Source organism: Glycine max, chromosome 20 (genome assembly GCF_000004515.6).
Source record: "Glycine max cultivar Williams 82 chromosome 20, Glycine_max_v4.0, whole genome shotgun sequence".
NCBI classification, from domain to species: domain Eukaryota; kingdom Viridiplantae; phylum Streptophyta; class Magnoliopsida; order Fabales; family Fabaceae; genus Glycine; species Glycine max.
Genome location: NC_038256.2, coordinates 55,008 through 72,454, shown reverse-complemented (window position 1 = coordinate 72,454; position 17,447 = coordinate 55,008). Strand labels below are relative to the sequence as shown.

The 17,447-nt window shown below is 33.9% G+C and overlaps 1 protein-coding gene across 3 annotated transcripts; it reads right to left on the bottom strand.

The window, feature by feature from the left end:
• Nucleotides 1-776: 776 nt before the first annotated feature.
• Nucleotides 777-10,557, bottom strand: LOC100778665 (RNA helicase aquarius). Of its 3 annotated transcripts, XM_041013090.1 has the most exons (15): nt 10,306-10,556; nt 9,953-9,981; nt 9,783-9,872; nt 9,472-9,534; nt 8,763-8,849; nt 8,496-8,642; nt 8,206-8,366; nt 7,664-7,898; nt 7,406-7,516; nt 5,921-6,979; nt 5,533-5,796; nt 4,595-4,780; nt 2,207-3,361; nt 1,580-1,927; nt 777-1,337 (listed from the first exon to the last, which is right to left on the bottom strand). In XM_041013090.1, exons 1-15 carry the CDS (start codon nt 10,376-10,378, stop codon nt 1,095-1,097), a joined length of 4,251 nt encoding a protein of 1,416 aa, XP_040869024.1. In that variant the 5' UTR covers nt 10,379-10,556; the 3' UTR covers nt 777-1,094. The 3 variants fall into 3 exon arrangements, with proteins under 3 accessions (XP_040869024.1, XP_003555174.1, XP_040869023.1); XM_003555126.5 differs by having other exon boundaries at nt 9,953-10,556; XM_041013089.1 differs by lacking the exons at nt 8,496-8,642; nt 8,763-8,849; nt 9,472-9,534 and having other exon boundaries at nt 9,953-10,557.
• Between the last annotated feature and the right edge of the window lie 6,890 nt (nt 10,558-17,447).

Sequence of the window (17,447 nt, the reverse complement as noted above, 5' to 3'; positions counted from 1 at the left end):
CCTTTTTTCCCTAAAAAAATGTTAAAAATCCTTTCATTTTCTTTTCTCCCAAAGATACTTTTGGATAAATTTATCCAAACATACTTGTTGCATGTTTGAATTGGTTGTGAAAGACTCTTTATAATTGAATAATTTATTATCATAATTAAATATATGAAATAAGTTTATGCTTAGATATTAAGTAAAAAATAGTTTCTGAGATAACTTATTTCATCTATTTGTTAAAAAAACATTCTTCTATAGTAAAATTATGAAAATGATTTTTTTTATGATTTACATTTAATTAAATTTATCAGATATTAACTTAAAAAAATATGCAGCTAGCTTCTAATCACAAGCTCGAAAATTTTGTTTATTATCAGAAAACTCATTTCCTACATTGAAACTAGGGGAAAGACAAACATAACGGGAGAAGAAAGAGAGAACGATGAAGAAATTGAGAAGGTGATGATGAAAAATAAATGAGAAAAAAGACAGAGGAAGCTAAATCAAAGATCAATCATTTGAGATGATAGTTACTTAATAAAAATTAAGAGTAAACTGACTAACAAAAACTAGATACCATAATGGTATATTCGCATTATAATAGTTATATAATTTGCTTAGCACTTGTTTGATTTAACTTTATTTTAAAGAAATAATAATTTATTTTATTATTACTTTAGAAGAAGAAGAAAAAAGCAATTAAGCCAAATGGTACTATCGGTTTTGCTCTTCTGCGTTCTTAACTTCCTGGACGATCCAAACCAGAAGATTAAAAAAAAAACTCAACAATAAGCGAGTAAAAGTGGACTAGTGATTAATTGATTCGAAAAAATATACTGACTACAATTGCTATAGCTACATCAATAAGCCATCCCATATACCGACTACAATTGTTACATACAAAACATGAATTCCTCCACCTGGCCTTCCACATGAAAAATCTAATTTGCTAATTGCTATATAGCTACATCTTGTCAATTTGGCATTGATTTATCTAGTCATAGAAATGCCATGACCTACGGATATGTAACTGGAAAACAAAAAAAAAAAAACAAATGTGCAAGGAATGCTTAGCAGCACCTACACCAGTCTCCTCATTTGAAGGGCTTCTATGGCGATGGGTTCCCATTTGCAACACCATCACCATTATCAACCATGGTAACATCTTCCATGCTGTTTTCAGGTGGCATATCTACAGCGACATGGTTATCAACAGTTGTAGCTTCCTCTGTTTGTTCAGGCATATCAGTGTCCATAGTCTGCTGCCCACTTTGCACCCAATCTGTATTTGCTGATGGTTCTAAATGACTAAAATAAGCCCCATTTTGATCAAACTGATGTCTCAACTTTTCCTGAAAATTTAAAACAAATAAATCATTGATTTTCTTTTCTTTCTCTTATGTAAAATAGAGCCAAGAAATCATAGAATTTATGAAAATTAGACAACTGAAAGTGTGAAACAGCAGAAAAAGAATAGAAACCCTAATAGGACAAAGTACAGAACAAGCAGACAGAACAAAATGCAAAATGTACTGGTTCAAGAAAAACTACTAAAAGAAGCTAGGTAAACCATATCATAAGATGTGAGAAATACCTGATACAGTCTGTCTATGATACTACCCATCTCCTCAATGCCACTGACAAGATGTAAATGATGCCCCGGTCCAGGATCTTCAACATTTCGTTCAGTATATGATGTAATCTCATTCACATTAAGGGCAAGGTGGTCAGGTCTTTTAAGAAGCAGCTGAAATGTAGGTTGCAGCTCATAGCATTGTTCAAAAAGGGAACGACGGCAAAAGACATATAAACCAAGCCGAGCACGTGACATTGCAACAACCAATCTTCTTACATCACGTAGGTGACCAACAAATCGAGTACGCACAAGAGATAGCAATATAAAATCATTTTGCTGACCTTGAAACTTATCCACTGTAGTAACCTGAGAGCAATCATTTATAGAAAACAGAGATAACTTAATTGAGAATCACAACTTCAAAAAAAATATTGATGGCTATTTACTCTACTGTCCAAAACATCATACAAGGAAAAAATGGAGGTATAATATACATGCATCTATCAAGAGAGGGAAGTATAATATACTCCAATATGAATTAAGAAAAATCATCAGAAATCAAGAACCCAAAATTGACACCATCTTTATCAAAGAAACCATTTTGAAATTTAATCTATAATTAAAAGTAAACAATGAGAAGCATACCTTACTAGGAGGACCAATAAAGTCATATGGAACGCATCTCCTATTTATAACATCACGGATGAGAAGTTTCTGACCATTGTATGTAGTCAAAATTGATATCTTATTTGCAGGATACCCTAAAAGACGCATGTATATATAGACACTGACAACATATTCTGCTTCTCCCTCATTTTGGTAAAACCAAGGAGATGGAGTTGTCTCCCCCTTACCAAGGTAATCTGGAACATCCACTAACTGATAATCATAAGCAAATCCAGCATTTGCCCTATTGAATATGACTTCCTCCTTTACAGAAGGAAGGTCTCCCAAATCTCTGTATCTCCAATTGTAAAGTTTAGCTATAGTTGGCCTGGCTCTTCCCTGAGCATTTAGTTCAATGTAAGGAATGCCCAATCGGACAAACCTGGTAAATAGACTCTGATCCATGTGGCTGTACTTCTGAAAAGCCATATTCTTCACAACAGGAGGCAACTGGTGATGGTCACCAATCAGAATGCAGCGTTTAAGCCGTGCATGACCATCCTCCTGCCGCTGGAGTAACATTGGAATGAAAGTCTCAATTTCTAAAATTTGGGCACTTTCTTCCATTAGCAAGTTGTCATACTTGAAACCTAACTGGAGGAAATCTTTCCTCTTTAGAGCTGCATGGGTGCAAGTCATTGCCACAATCTTAGCCTGCTTGGTCATTAAGTAGTTAGCCCTATCAGCTGTTGACTTAAGTAATTCGAATGCCCGACACTCTTCAAGTTCTTGAAACATGGTCTTAAGATGACGAAAGCACCCCATTGCAGCCCGCATGTCTTTCTCAAAAGACTCACCTGTAAATACAGGATGTGGTGTATCACAGAAGAACTCTTTGAAGGGAAAACGATCTCGAACAAATGTTGACTTTTCTTTATTCTCAGCACAAGCAGCAAGAAATTGCTCCCAGCGTGAATAAACATGAAGCAACCAAAAGTATCCTGCAGTTTCACAAGTGTAACCCACATCCTCGGGCAATTGAAGAGATCTTGCTAGCCTCTCCACTTCACTCAGCAATTCTAACCGTCTAACAAGCATTGCATTAACACGACCTTGCCGGCTAAAATCAAGATCAGTTGCTAGCTCTTGTTCTCCTTGACCAAGTCGAAGAAGATAACGTGCAGGAACATCTCTCTAAAACAAAAAGGATTAAAATGAAACAAATGATAAACTTCAGTGTAGAAAGCAAGAATTTATCAATAAATTGTTACTAAGCTCAGATTAGAATCCTCAATAGAATAGCATAGATTATTCCCAATGAGAAAAACAACAGCAAATACTGCACTCATCTTCCACAAAACAAAAAATTTAATTGAAAACAAACATTAATGTGGTGGGGCATTATGTAAACCTCTCAACTCAGAAAGACAGAATGATTTGCATGTGCAAGTGCAACATTTTGGTATTTACTTAATTTTGACTAATTACAAACTTTCTACTACCAAATGTAGAAGATAATCAAGATACTACATGCATGATATCATAAAGATCATCAGTAGTGCAAGACTTCAACAGTAAACCAAAGCAATACTATGCACATTTGATTGACAATTGTTTTGTGCATGTGATTGAAAGAACTAGAATTTTTACCAGTCAAGTGTTGTCTCTAGACTCTAGAGTTTATTTGGGATCAACTAGTTCATTTAGCTTCTTGGAAGTGTTTGAGGGCCATCTACAGCAAGATTGCCATGTTGTGTTACATGTGTCAAGTTCTTAGTTTTTATGCTTTTTTCAATTCATTCTTGACTTAGTTTTTGAGCATCTTATCCTTTTGCATCTGTATCTGTCCTTTCTAAATAAATTCTTGGTTTATGACTAAAAAAAAGGCTTTTAACTGACTTTTGCACAACATATAATGTCTTAGACCCCTAATTATAGCAAATGCCTAGGCTTAATTGACTAATCTAACTCATAGACATCGAATAAATGACTATGACTCTTGAATCAAAGTATCTAATACTCTTAAATCATACTAAAACTCATCATTGACACATAAGAACGGTTTCCTTATTCTCCATGAATTAATTACCAAAAATCATACTATATGCAAATAATAAAGCTTATAAATGGTGACCCAATGCATACAGCTCCCACCAAGTGAAGCCTAGAGAGTGGCATGTACACAGCCTTACGCTCGCAAGCATAGAGGTTGTTTCCAATATTTGAACCAATGAGCTCCAGGCCACAAGGCAGCAAACTTACCCTTGTGTCAAGGCTTGCCCTCTTACAAAGAGGAGCAATAATAGAGCTTCCCCTTCCCCAAAATAAGCACTTAGTAATGTACTAGGACATTAACTACTAAAAATAATCAAAACTTCAAAATCACAAAGCAACATGTAAGAATAGAGGACAGATAAAAGACCCTACCTGCATTATCTTCTCGAACAGGTCATTCAAAGCCTGATTTGAATGAGTAATTATTAAGGTTCTCTGAGAAGGACAATTATGATAAAGAACATTTAGAATTTGTACAGCTGTATCAGTCTTTCCTGTACCAGGTGGCCCCACAACCATAGTTAGACCAGGCTGAATGCCAGAGATGATTGCTTCAACCTGCTTGATAAGAACATTTCACACTATTATTAATATTTATCCAATACTCATAGATAGGGAATATAAATAAGAGGATAAAGACATAAAGTACATGTGGGGAAGTATATATGGGGGATTTTGATCACCTGCAGTTGAACTGCAGCTAGAGAGAAAGGAAGAACAGGAAGGCCCCACAATTTTTTAAAATGTGTGAACCAAGTGCTCTTTTCCTTGCTCTCCTCAACTGCACCTACTGACAGAAAGTACAAAGAAAACAGAAAGCCAACGTGGCCAAAAAGAACTTTCCAATTTCTTTGCATATCAGCAATGGAAATTTCTTTAAAACAACCATCAGCAAAACATTAACAAGTAATGGTAAACACAATCCTATTCTTTAACAAATTTAAGGGTAACATGAATCTACATTGTCACAAAATCATGGACTCCTTATTCTTGTCAAAACTTTTAAAATATATCATGGCACACTGATCATCCATTTCATATTACTGACGAGGCGACAGTGCAAAGGGAAATAGGACATGACTTGTGATGCTAACTACACTACATACTTAATATGTACTGGATCAAGAAACACAAGCATTGCATTTTTGCATTCCACATGCATCAATTTAGCCATATGAATCAATTGGATTTTGGTCAAATACTCAGATTCAACTATTGTGAGGAAAGCAGGAGGGCAGAGAAAGATTAAAAGAAAAATCATTATGCATGAAAAGTGACAGTATATGATTGAGATCAAGAGCTGAATTCACCTGGGTGGGTGTAAATCTAACTGAATTTTGTTTAGGCTGATCTTGAGGATAGGGGCCAGGATCTGGAGGAGTATATGTCTCAATAATTAGTGCTTCTTTCTGATAATTAGCATCAACCACATTGATTTCATTTGTTGCACCAGAAGTAGATATTGCATGCCCAGTAAGAGCACCATTGTTTGGTTTGAGTGTTCGGGGAAGCTTGATCTTAAAAGGAGGCCTTGGATTCAAATTTCCTGAGCCATCAGGATTAACAAAAGACACCTGAAGAATACAGTGAGAGGAAAGTCACATCAATACCTTAGTTTCATACACTAATTCATAATGGAAGACATCAATCACAACCATGCAACAATAACTTCTATGAATTTGAAAATGAAATACTAACCTCATAATCCAAAAAACTTTCTTTTAAGTGATCAGCATCAACAAAAGTGTCTTTGAAATCTACTGTCTCCAATAGATCAGGCATATTAGTCCACTGTGCAGCTGAAGGATCCCCATAACCAAGAAAAATGTTTTCCAACCACTTGGGAACAATACAGTATTCATTCATTAAATCCCTTATTGATTCTAGGATGGCTTTAAAATTGTTTTCTTTTGGCTTCCTCCTCATCAACACATTAAATGTACCATAAACATCTTCTGCCCCTTTTTCGGCAATGTTACTTACATCCATGTGGTATTGAGCTGTATCCAAAGCCACAGTTACTGTTCTCAGTTCCCCCTTTGGTGGCTTCCACTCATCACGTTTTATCTTTCCAGAAAAATCATTCATAAGGTTTCCTTCCTCATCACGAATCTCAATAACTTCACAACCGCGTACAAATTGTAGGCCAAGCTTTTGTGGGACACTAGCTTTGTCTTCTTCTTCTGTACTAAGAGGCTCAAATGATGGGCGAATAGATAGTAAAAACAATACATCATGCTCTTTGAGTGCATCCCATTCTGATCTAATATGTGCTCTATAACTGGAAACGCTATAAGTAACCTCTGCAGTCACAGATGATGGTTTGACTTCTCCAATGTTAGGTTGTTTAACTTCAGTGATTTTGAATTCTTTGATTGGCACACCCATTCTTGACCAACCACGAAAAGCAGTTCCTCCATCATTATTAATATATGCAAGAAGATGTGGAACAGCTTCCTGAATGTCCTCACGTATCTCATATGTTGACTCAAGTCGAAAAAGATTAAAATTTCGAAGAAGATAATCATGAAGTGTTAAGAACTGTAAGTTCAGCTTGGGTAATGCTAAGCAACCTTCTCCAGAGTAATTTATGCTGGGTACAACACTTTCATCCCACATAATCTGCTCATTTGGATAAAGGGGAAGAGCATTAATAGCTTCTTTTTGAGATTGTTGCTTCTCAAAATAGGACACCATTACTTCAATAAGAAAATCAACCCTCTCTGACCAGGGATCTTCCTTAGAGACCAGTTTAAGCTGCATAATGAAACAACGTCAAACACAGAAGTATGAGGTATTAAAAATCAACACGTGGCTCATTCTTCCAAGCATTATTATACTATTTTTAAAATCAATCAACATAACTAGTACATAAAACTATGTAAACACATCCGGTAAAACTCACAAAAGTTACCCTGCTACCAAATTGTAAATATAACAAAAGATCACTTCCCCTTCTAGTATCATAATCCTAAGCAAAGGAAGCCTCAATGCAATTGCATTAAGAAGGGAGAGTTAAGCAAGTTCTTAAAATGAGGAGGAACTTGATTATCTGTATATGTAACTGTATTAAATATACAAATGCCAACTAATTCAATATGTGTGTGTGAGAGAGAGTGAAGATCCAAAATCAAGATTATTAAAAAACAGAAGAGTCAAAAGTTACATCTTTTAATCACATACCTTACAGCAAACAAAATCTCTTAACTCCTCCGGAGAAAGAACAGACAATTTCTTGGACAGATTAGCACGCTTGTGAATCGAACCAATGTTAGTCAAAGCAAGTTCCCGCAGCTACAACCAGGAAAAAAAACAATATACATATATATATAAAATCTTGTACTAACATGGAATTAGGGGATCAAGAACGACAAGATATTACAAGTAATACACAGTAGAGTAGGATTTTAGTATATTGTCTTTTTTAAAATTATATTATACCTTTTCCATCTTTTTAAATGCAAGTAGCTGGAATGACTGCATTCGGCTGTAATGAGATTCAAGAACCTCATGATCTGTTAACTGTGTTCCAGTATGATCATTAATCTCAAACCCTTCATAGAATTGCAGTAAATCAACCAACTGCGCAAAAAGTTTCCCCTTTTCATGCCTATAGAGTGCACTTAAATGGCATTTGGCAACTACAGCTACATCAGCCACAAGAGGCCTCAAATACCTACAAATCAGAATCAGAGTTATTAGAAAAGCAAAAAATATTCACTCTAGATTACACAAAAAAATTTGTCTAAAAGCACTCCATCTTCCTTCATGTATTTAATAATTGAATCCATTTTCAGTTCAACCATAATTGCTAGGAAAGAATAAAAAATTTCCCAATTTAAAATATGGAAGCAACTTGGTCATCATTAATAACACTTGCAAAATAAAAATATGCATAAAACTAGAAACATACAATACATAGTATTAAACAAAATAACTTAACCCTTAAATGAGAGAGATTGCAGATAGTCATAACAGAATACCTCCTCGTTGGCAATTGACTCAAGAGGTCAATTAGAAATTCCATAAACCTCTCACAGTACAGGACACAGGCATCATTAACTAGCCCCAAACCAGTAGCATCAATAAGTTCATCGTCCTCACCAGATAATTGTTTCAGGGGAAATACCTGTGAATCCAGTATCTAAAAAGAAAAGAAAGACAACAAAAACAAAAGAAGTTCAGCTAACTACTTTCAAGTAAAAATATTTTGTTGTAGGGGAAAACATTTATAGATTGTATTAAAGATTAAAACTTCTTAACAAATTAAGACCTCCAGAAATTCTTCTATGAGGTTTCTCACGAACATCACTTCAACTGTAGTTGAGGGATCTAAATGTGATCCATCTCCTTTCACAGGTTCCTTCTTTATCATCCTTTTCCATTTCTTGATCAAGCCAGGATTAAGACAAAGCTCCATCTACATAGGTAAAGACCAATGCAAACAATAATATTTAACATTAATCGTAAAAATTAAGAATAAGAGAAACAAAGATCATATTTCATCACCTCATAAATTGATCTTTTAATTCAATCTTACCTGAAATCGACCATAAGACAAACTGTACCAAGATTTCAAATTTGCCAGTCTCAAGATTGTCCTGCTAACAACCTCATCTTCCAAACTCTGCAATCCAAAGTATTAGCTTAGCTACATTTAACAATGATATAAGGGCCTATTTGGTTCACAAGAATTATTAAAGTTAGAATGGGAAAGGAGAAACTATGGAATAGAATAAAATGACCATTCCTAGTGTCACTCTCGTTAGGTATGCTAAATTATAGAATGACAATACCATTTCATTTCTATGTTAGACTGCCTTATCAATTCTCTAAGTAGCACCAACTGACAATCATTAACCTGAAGCCAAATTCCAAACAGGCATATTTAGGATGGGATGACGGGTTGCTACAGTACATGTTCAGAGACAAGAATTGATGACTTTAGAAATTGCAAATTATTTTCTTCCTTTTGGTATTTTCTTTCATGATGACAAGTTTTTGCCAAAATTAAAAATTCGGAAACAACACACTCCTATTGTCTTAAGTTTTAGGAGCTCTAGCAAAACAGCAAAATTTGTTGAAAACATAATGACTATGTAAAGCAGTAGTAACTCAATAATAATGTAAATCTCTCCTTCAATGATAGGATAAGCTTACACACCAATCAAGCAAACACACATGTTTTATTAAAGCCAACAAACATCATGTAAAACTTAAGTAAAAGACAAAGTGCAGTGGCAGTATACCTGAAAGGCATTTATCATAAAAACTAGGTAATTCGTCTTTTCGGCTATACTTAGTTCTCGTCCCTGCAGTACAATTAGAGCACAAGATTTAGCAAAATGTCACAATATACATAGGATTCTAATTCTACCGTCAAAGGGCAATGAAGCAAGACCGCTGTTTCAGCTGTAACAATAAGGTTTTTTGAACTATCTGCAACCACAATTGCAGTCACAATTTGAAGGATTGCAATTTAAAACCTTAAGTTAACTCAACAATAAAGTGACAAATAGGCACAAAAGCAAAGAAATGAGAAAGGGAGAGAGATAGAGACCTCCTTCAAGCGAAGAACACTCTCGAGAAAGCCTTTGAAAGCGTCTTTCCTCTCATGGAAGCAAGTCCAAGCGGCAACATTTTCTCGGAACTGCAAGGCACACAAGACAATGAGTGAATTTTATACATATAACGAATGAATGATGAACATTATTAGAAGAGGAGAGAGACCTTCTCGTTGACCATGATGATGATGGACATAACATGCTCGAAGGTGGCAGTGAGAGGGTCGAAATAAGGCCACAGGTAATTCTCCAGATACTGGCTAACCTCCAGAATCATGACACGTTGCAAGGGAACGGGTTTCGAACCCTCTTTCACCAACAATTCGGTTTCGTAGATCTTGCGAACAAGCTCAGGGTCGAAGTCCTTCTTAGGCCTCCCCGCATCGCCACTTTTCAACCAGTTCGCCTCCGCAATCTTCGTCAGCCGGTCGCGCTGAATCTCCGACAGAGTGATGCTGCTCGGAACGCCGCCGCCGCCGCCGCCGGTCTTTGGAACTAACGTTTTCGACTCTGCTGGTGCCGCCGCCACCGGATACTCGGCGACGCGGTGGCGCCGGAAATCGTATAACCCCGTGCCGTAAACTTTCGTCATAGGGAAAGTTGTGAAATTAGGGTTTTGGTTCTATTGTTTAAAAACCCTATACTATACTACACACTTCAAATGTCTTTTTCTTCCCTCTTCTCTTAACTTAAGATGTAGTGATAGTGAGTGGTGTTGGAATTTGGAAATCCACAGCCGCGACCCAGCAAGATTTAGAATTTGGGATCAGGGCCGATCTATTTAAACGAATGCAGATTATAAATCTTACCAAGTCACGACAACAAGGCAAAATATTTTTAAGTATATAATTCAAAATAACTAAATAGTTTTCATATGTAAATTGTATTTAAAATTTATACAACTTACGAAATTAAATAGTTTTCTTAAATACATTATAATTATAATTATAATTTATATAAATAAAAAACCCGTAATAATGTGACAATTATGTAATTAAAAGTAAAAACAGAAAATCCAAACAAAGTAAACAAGCCTTGATTTTTATAAATTTATCATAAATAATCGTTTAGTTCCTACAATATTATGTTGTTTTTGTTTTCACCTCCTTAATTTTCATTTTGGTTTCTATAAGTTTTTATTTTTTTATTTTGGTCCATTTAATTTTTATGTGACAAGACCAAATTAAACAAAAAAATAGTAATAATATAGGACAAAAATGAAATAATAAAACAAAACATAAAGAACTAATTAATGAAATTACTAAATACCAAGATGTACACCATCATTATTCATGCCAATGACAAAATGCAACTAAAAAAAATAAGACTTAAATATATTTTTTATCTTTGATATATATTTGACTTTTACCTATTAAAAATTTTCTTCAAATAAGCTCCTTGGTATTTGAAAACTTTTTTTTGAGATTTTTATCGTCACTTAAGCGATGACGTGTTTGTTAAATATTTGATGACGCAATTTGTGGTGGTTCAAAAAATCGTCTGTATTTCCTTCAAAATCAAATTTAAATTTTCTAACAGTTAAAAACCGCCACAATCAATTAAAGTAAAAAACAAATAAATCAAACATTGAGAATCATCCTCCTCCGCATTCTTATCTTCCATTTTTGCCACCTACCACCTCCTCCCTTCTGATTTCTCCCCCTCCCAACTCCTTGACCTCCTCCACGTCATCACCATTGTTTATCAACATCAAAAAGTCCACCTTCATCACCATGTGCCATCGTCCGATTCGACTCGGAGCCCTGCGTGAAGCTGCTTGCAGAGACCAGCGTGAATCTGGACCACCGCGATCGGAGTGACAGCCTTGTGGCGTTGCACATGGTAGCAGGGTACGTTAGGCCCGACGTGGCGAAGGTTTTCCTGGATCTAAGTGCAGATCCCGGGGTACGCAAAGGTGACGCCGGTGCGAATCTGGACCACCGTGACCAAAGCAGCGTTGCACATGGCAGTAGGGTACGTCAGGTCCAACGTGGTGAAAATTCTCTTAGATCTTGGTGCGGATCCCGAGGAAAATGGAGATGCAGGAGATTCTAGAACGGAGAGGGAAGGGTGAGAATTTGGAGTATCTTGTGAGGTGGAAGGACGGTGGTGCCAACAAGAGGGTGAAACAAATATTGTCAATTTTTAACAAATACTGGTAGTTTTTGAGCCGCCACAAATCGCGTTATCAAATATTTAACGGACATGTGATGGCAATAAGGATCTAAAATAAAAATTTTCAAATATCATAGAGTCAGGAAAAATTATCAAGGATCAAATGCAAAAATTGAATATATATCAAGGATCAAAAACATATTTAAGCAAAAAAAAAAAACTGAAATTTGTGTGGCATCTTGCACCTTTCCAGTCACCCTAATGGGAAACCATTAAAAAGAAAGCCAATCATTACATTATAATAGTAATCATTGAAACTCGATTGATTTTGGAGCAACTAAGAGAATAGAGCCAATTTGTTTAGTAATTTTCTATCAAAATATAGGAAAATGTTACATACTTAGAAGATACAAAATTGGGAAAGCAACAAAACAAAACAAACACAAAATTAACTTTGTTTACACAAGATCATTACAAAACGGTGTGCATAATAAGGTAAACACACAGAATTACCAATGTAACAAGCTTACCAGATATGAAGTTCTTAAAATGCATGTAATTAATAAGAATCACACAAAAACAAAAGCCACAAACAAGATATAATGTTGAACCAAAAGCCTACTAAGAAGAGTCTATTTGGATAAAGTTCTCCATAAACACTTATAGGAGAAGAAAAAATGAAATAAAATTCTTTAATTATAAGTTAAAATTAGTTTATGCACAAGTTAAAAATTCTAACTTTTGGAGAAGCTAATATGAGAGAGTTTCTATAAATTAGCTTCTCTAATGCAGCTTGTCAAGCAATCAAAGTAATTAATGTCATTGCAAAATCCATTTTTTCCTTTGTTGGTTTGAAGAGGAGTCATTAATTTTACTATGTTCAAGGGCTTGTAGCAAGTCAAAAAAGGCCGAAGTCTATGAGGATAACCAGGGTTGTGCAAGGTTATGTTTTATGAGACACATTCATTTAAATTCAACTTTGATTCTTAGCCATCAGGTTCTGCTACTACCAGTGCTGAGGAAGGAAGATGACGAGTCGTAGGTGGACATTATTGTTTGACTTGGTTTTTTTTGTTTAATCATTCATGCTGACTAAGTATGGTATTTTGTTCGACTGTCAACTTTGGTAATAGGAAAATTTGACAAAAAGTACATGAGCTTGAATAAGGTGGGAAGATGGAGGGGCTTTTGTAATTTTTTAAATTAGATTCTTAGCTCAATTTAATTAATGTTAGTCAATATTATTTGATATTTCCAAGTATGGTAAATCAATGGAAGCACCAAGATTCCATTACCTAAAGAGGATATTGGTAATTAAATCTTGTAGTGTAGATTGTTACATAATATTGTACAAACTCTAGTCTTGTTGGTTTGGAAAAGATAACATTGAGGTAATTTCAGTCACTCTTATGTGAGCTCAAAATATATTGTCATAAATAATTTGTTTACACTCAGTTTAAAGTGCTTACCCTATTGACAATGACTAGCCTAGAATTTCCATGCTTAGCCAAAAATATGTTAATAATACCCTATTGAGATCAATTAAGAATAGCATTAATAATAGAAAAAAATTACTTTATTTGAAGCACAAGAAGTGAAGTCCTAGAGTTTGATACGACTCAACACCTCCATCACAATGACACTACACCCCTGCATCTCAGGTACTTGATAATCAAACAAATATTGTTTAACTAGGCTTAAATATGTTGGAGATCCCTGAAATATACTCAATTTTCGCAACTGATCCCTGAAATGTTTTTACTTCTTGTTGGGTCTCTGACGCTTTAAAAATTTTATGAGAGATTCCTATTGTTAATCTTCGTCCAAAACGTGACAACGTGTCCGTTAGTTGGACATGTCAGTGATACACTTGCAGAGCCACGTCAAAGATATCAATGGCATGACGTGTCATTTGAATTTTTTTTATATTTAATTTTTAAAAAAATGCCCACACACCCATTTTTCTTTTTTTGTCCTCTTGCGAAATTCGGGTATATTTCAGGGATCTCCAACATATTTAAGTCTTTTATCTAATAGTAAGTGTGATAAACATAACACTAACACCACTACTTTGTTGAGGAAGGAAGAGGAAGAAAATAAAATAAAAAATTAAAAAAAGGATATATATATATATATATATATATATATATATATATATATATATATATATATATATATGTTACTTTTCTTTTTCACATAAAATTAGTGATAAATCCATATTGGTAAATGTGTTATATGCAAGAAGGCTTCTTACACATACCATTGCAAGTCAGATTAGAAAACCACTTCAAAATAGAAATCAGAAATGAGAAGCTTCAAAGATGAAAAATGAGAGACTAAAATAAGGCTTGGAGAAATGGAGAAAAGAGAAAAGGAGAAGAAAAGAAGCAATGCAAAAAAGTAACACATAACAAAATGCATGGATGAAATTAAATGTAACTAGATGGATTGAGTAAGTTTGTTGGAAACAAGATTCAAGAAAATATGTCACTATCCTAACTAAGATATTGTTTTATAGTAAATAAAGTAGAATATGGCATGATCAAAATAATGGTAATCAAGACATAAATATAAAAATAAACACTTTCAATTTGGCATGAAAGCCACGATTGCTAATATTGACTTTGCAAAATGTTGTCATGTAGCTTATAGACTGAATTAGACATCATTCATTGATGATAGAGCACTCTTTCTTTCCTGTTTATATCAATGGTATCATTAGGTATTAACTGATTGTCCCAACTTAAAATTTGGCTACATATCATCCTAGCAATGCACAAAATTCAGTGTACAAATTGCAAACTATAACATGATAAATTTGTCATGATGGAAAATTATAGAACATAATATAATTTGGTCTATTTCTTTTTATTGCTTCAATATACCAAAAGAAATCATAGATCACAATATAAGATCAGTAACAAGAAAAACAGTAAGGGTATCAGAAAATAGATAAAAACCTAATTCTTCTTATTGGCTATTGTTGGTCATCTTGCACCCTGTCACAAGGGAGTGAAGATAGAGAGACTCTGTGTACACAGTCACCACCGTAAGTCTAATGGGAGTATCATCATAATTAAAATTAAAATAGGATTGATGCTATAGTAAGTGTCCCTCCTCAGTACATTTGGTCAATCCAGATTACATGTCTCTTCCAACAATATCACCACTTTTTGTAAACCACAACGAAAAGAATCGCGGTGAGTAGGAATGTCACCAAAAGAAACAACAAAGGTTTTAGTCCAAGATGAGTGCACTTTGTATTCTTTCATCACCCATATTTCTGCTAGTGATCGTTCTCCCCCATGCAACATAGACTGGGCGATTCTGTAAGTATCTTCAAAGTAACTTGTAAGGTGTACTCAAAAGCAACTGGCAGAGGCACCTCTAAAAAACTCTTTTCTGTTAAATCAAAGGCGAGAATAACATTCTTAATTTGATTTTCAGGATAATTAGAGTAGTGCGTGCTTATAAGACTCAGTTTTTTCAATTTGTTTCCATGCATCAGCTCTGAGTGAGAAAAACTCGACGTGGCTTGCACAGTTGGGTAGGTTGTAGGTGGCTTGAACTATAAAGTAGTCATCTGTTAATGGGTCATACCAGATACCACAGAGAGATCTGGAAAACGGACGATCTGGTTCGAACTCAAAAGGTGACAAAGGTATATATGTTTCTGGACACCTGTGAATGGATTCCATGGGTAGAAACCTCGATAAGGGGACAAAAGTAAAAAAAAAAAAAAAACCCTACAGGAACCCTAGGATTAAATGGAGGAGAAGTAGAATCGTCGTGAAGGGATTCGTAAAAGTCTATGGATCGGAATTGAGGAACAGAAGGCATTAACAAAATAAGTCTCTCTTCGCCTGCAGCATTCGCTCCTTCAAAGTGTGACATTGCAAAGTGAGGATCGGATATGAAAGTAAGCCATGACTTACACACGTTTCAAACGAACACCGGATCTCAGCGGTTACAGGATTTCAATGTTTCCTGTCACTTATCCAATTATATATACACGGTGTTAATCTCTTTGAGCTAATCTAATCAGATCAAATCGTATATATACTGTCTTATATATTTTTAATGTTTTTTTTTGTTTTTTTTCTAATATTTTGAATGAGTTATCTTCCAATCTTATTATATCAATTTCCTACGCACTTCATTATAAATTACATGCTTAATTTATTTTGCACAAAAATAAAAAATTATAATTTATTGGTGATATAATCTCTTATATTGATTGAAATGTTACAATCTTTTCTTCTAAGAAAAATCTTAACAATACAATATCACTTTAAAAAAACAATATCTGATTAGTTGTGCACAACAAAATAAAGATCCTGTTTCTAGTATGAAAAAATAGATAAGAAGACGTAAAACGGACAAAATAAATTACTTTGTTAAAAAAGTTGTGACCTAGCTAGCAGCAGCATGCAAATACACTGGGCATGGTTCTGTTAATTAATTAATAATATGTAAAAGTTTTACTTTCTCGATTCTTTTAGATAACTTTCTCTATCTTCTCATGTAATTTCATTCAAATTTTCTCCTCTCAAACAATCTCTTTTGTGCAAATATTTATTTTTTCGCTCTGGAATTACTTTTTCATAAGATTTCTCTTACTCATTCCTTATATCCTAATTTAATTTTTTTTTTATCTTTTCCTGATTCTTGTACCTCTTTCTTGATTTAAAATAAATTTACTCTTCCGATTTCATGAGAATTTTTTTATGATTTTTGGCCTAAATTATCTTTATCTCTTTTTTATTATCCTTATATACTCTTACCACTAGTATATTGATTTTAATTATTCTATCTCTTATCTTATTTTAATTTCTTTATCTCTTTTTAACTATCTTACCCCTTGATCGATAGGTATCTTTTAGTTACTTAAAAATTACTTTTCTCATAAATTACTTTCTACGCCGGAAAACCTCATCCAAATTATAGGCATTTCTTCAAATAATAAATAGTTTACTTTGTTTAGTTTTACAAGAAGAAAATAAATTTAAATAATTTCAATTATTTCATAAAAAATTAAACAATAGAAAGTTTATAAATTATAATAAAAGTAAATTAAAAAAGAATAATGTGTATAAATATATTAGTTTTAATAATTTCACCGACCGAGCAATTTTTTTATGGATAAATTTAGATTATCAGCATCCACATGTTTCTCAAATTGTTCCAATATTATTACCACAAACTTTTATCATTTATCACATTAAATTATTTAATAAAAATAACATGATATTTTCTTTAAAAAACATGATGTTTTTATCGTAATAAAACTTCTATTAAAATTTTCATATATTTAAGATGAAGAAAAATATGTTTGTTTTCTTTTTATATTTGAGACCAAAGGGAGTATAGTGCAATAAAAAAATATAATCACTAATCCTCCTAATAGTGTTATTTTATCATCTAACTTGGATAATTTTATGAATTTTACTTTTGAAGTTTATTTTTCATGAATTTTACTACCCAACTTTCAATATTTTATAAATTTTATCATTTAAAATTTTGGCTTTTGTGTATTTTATCACCAC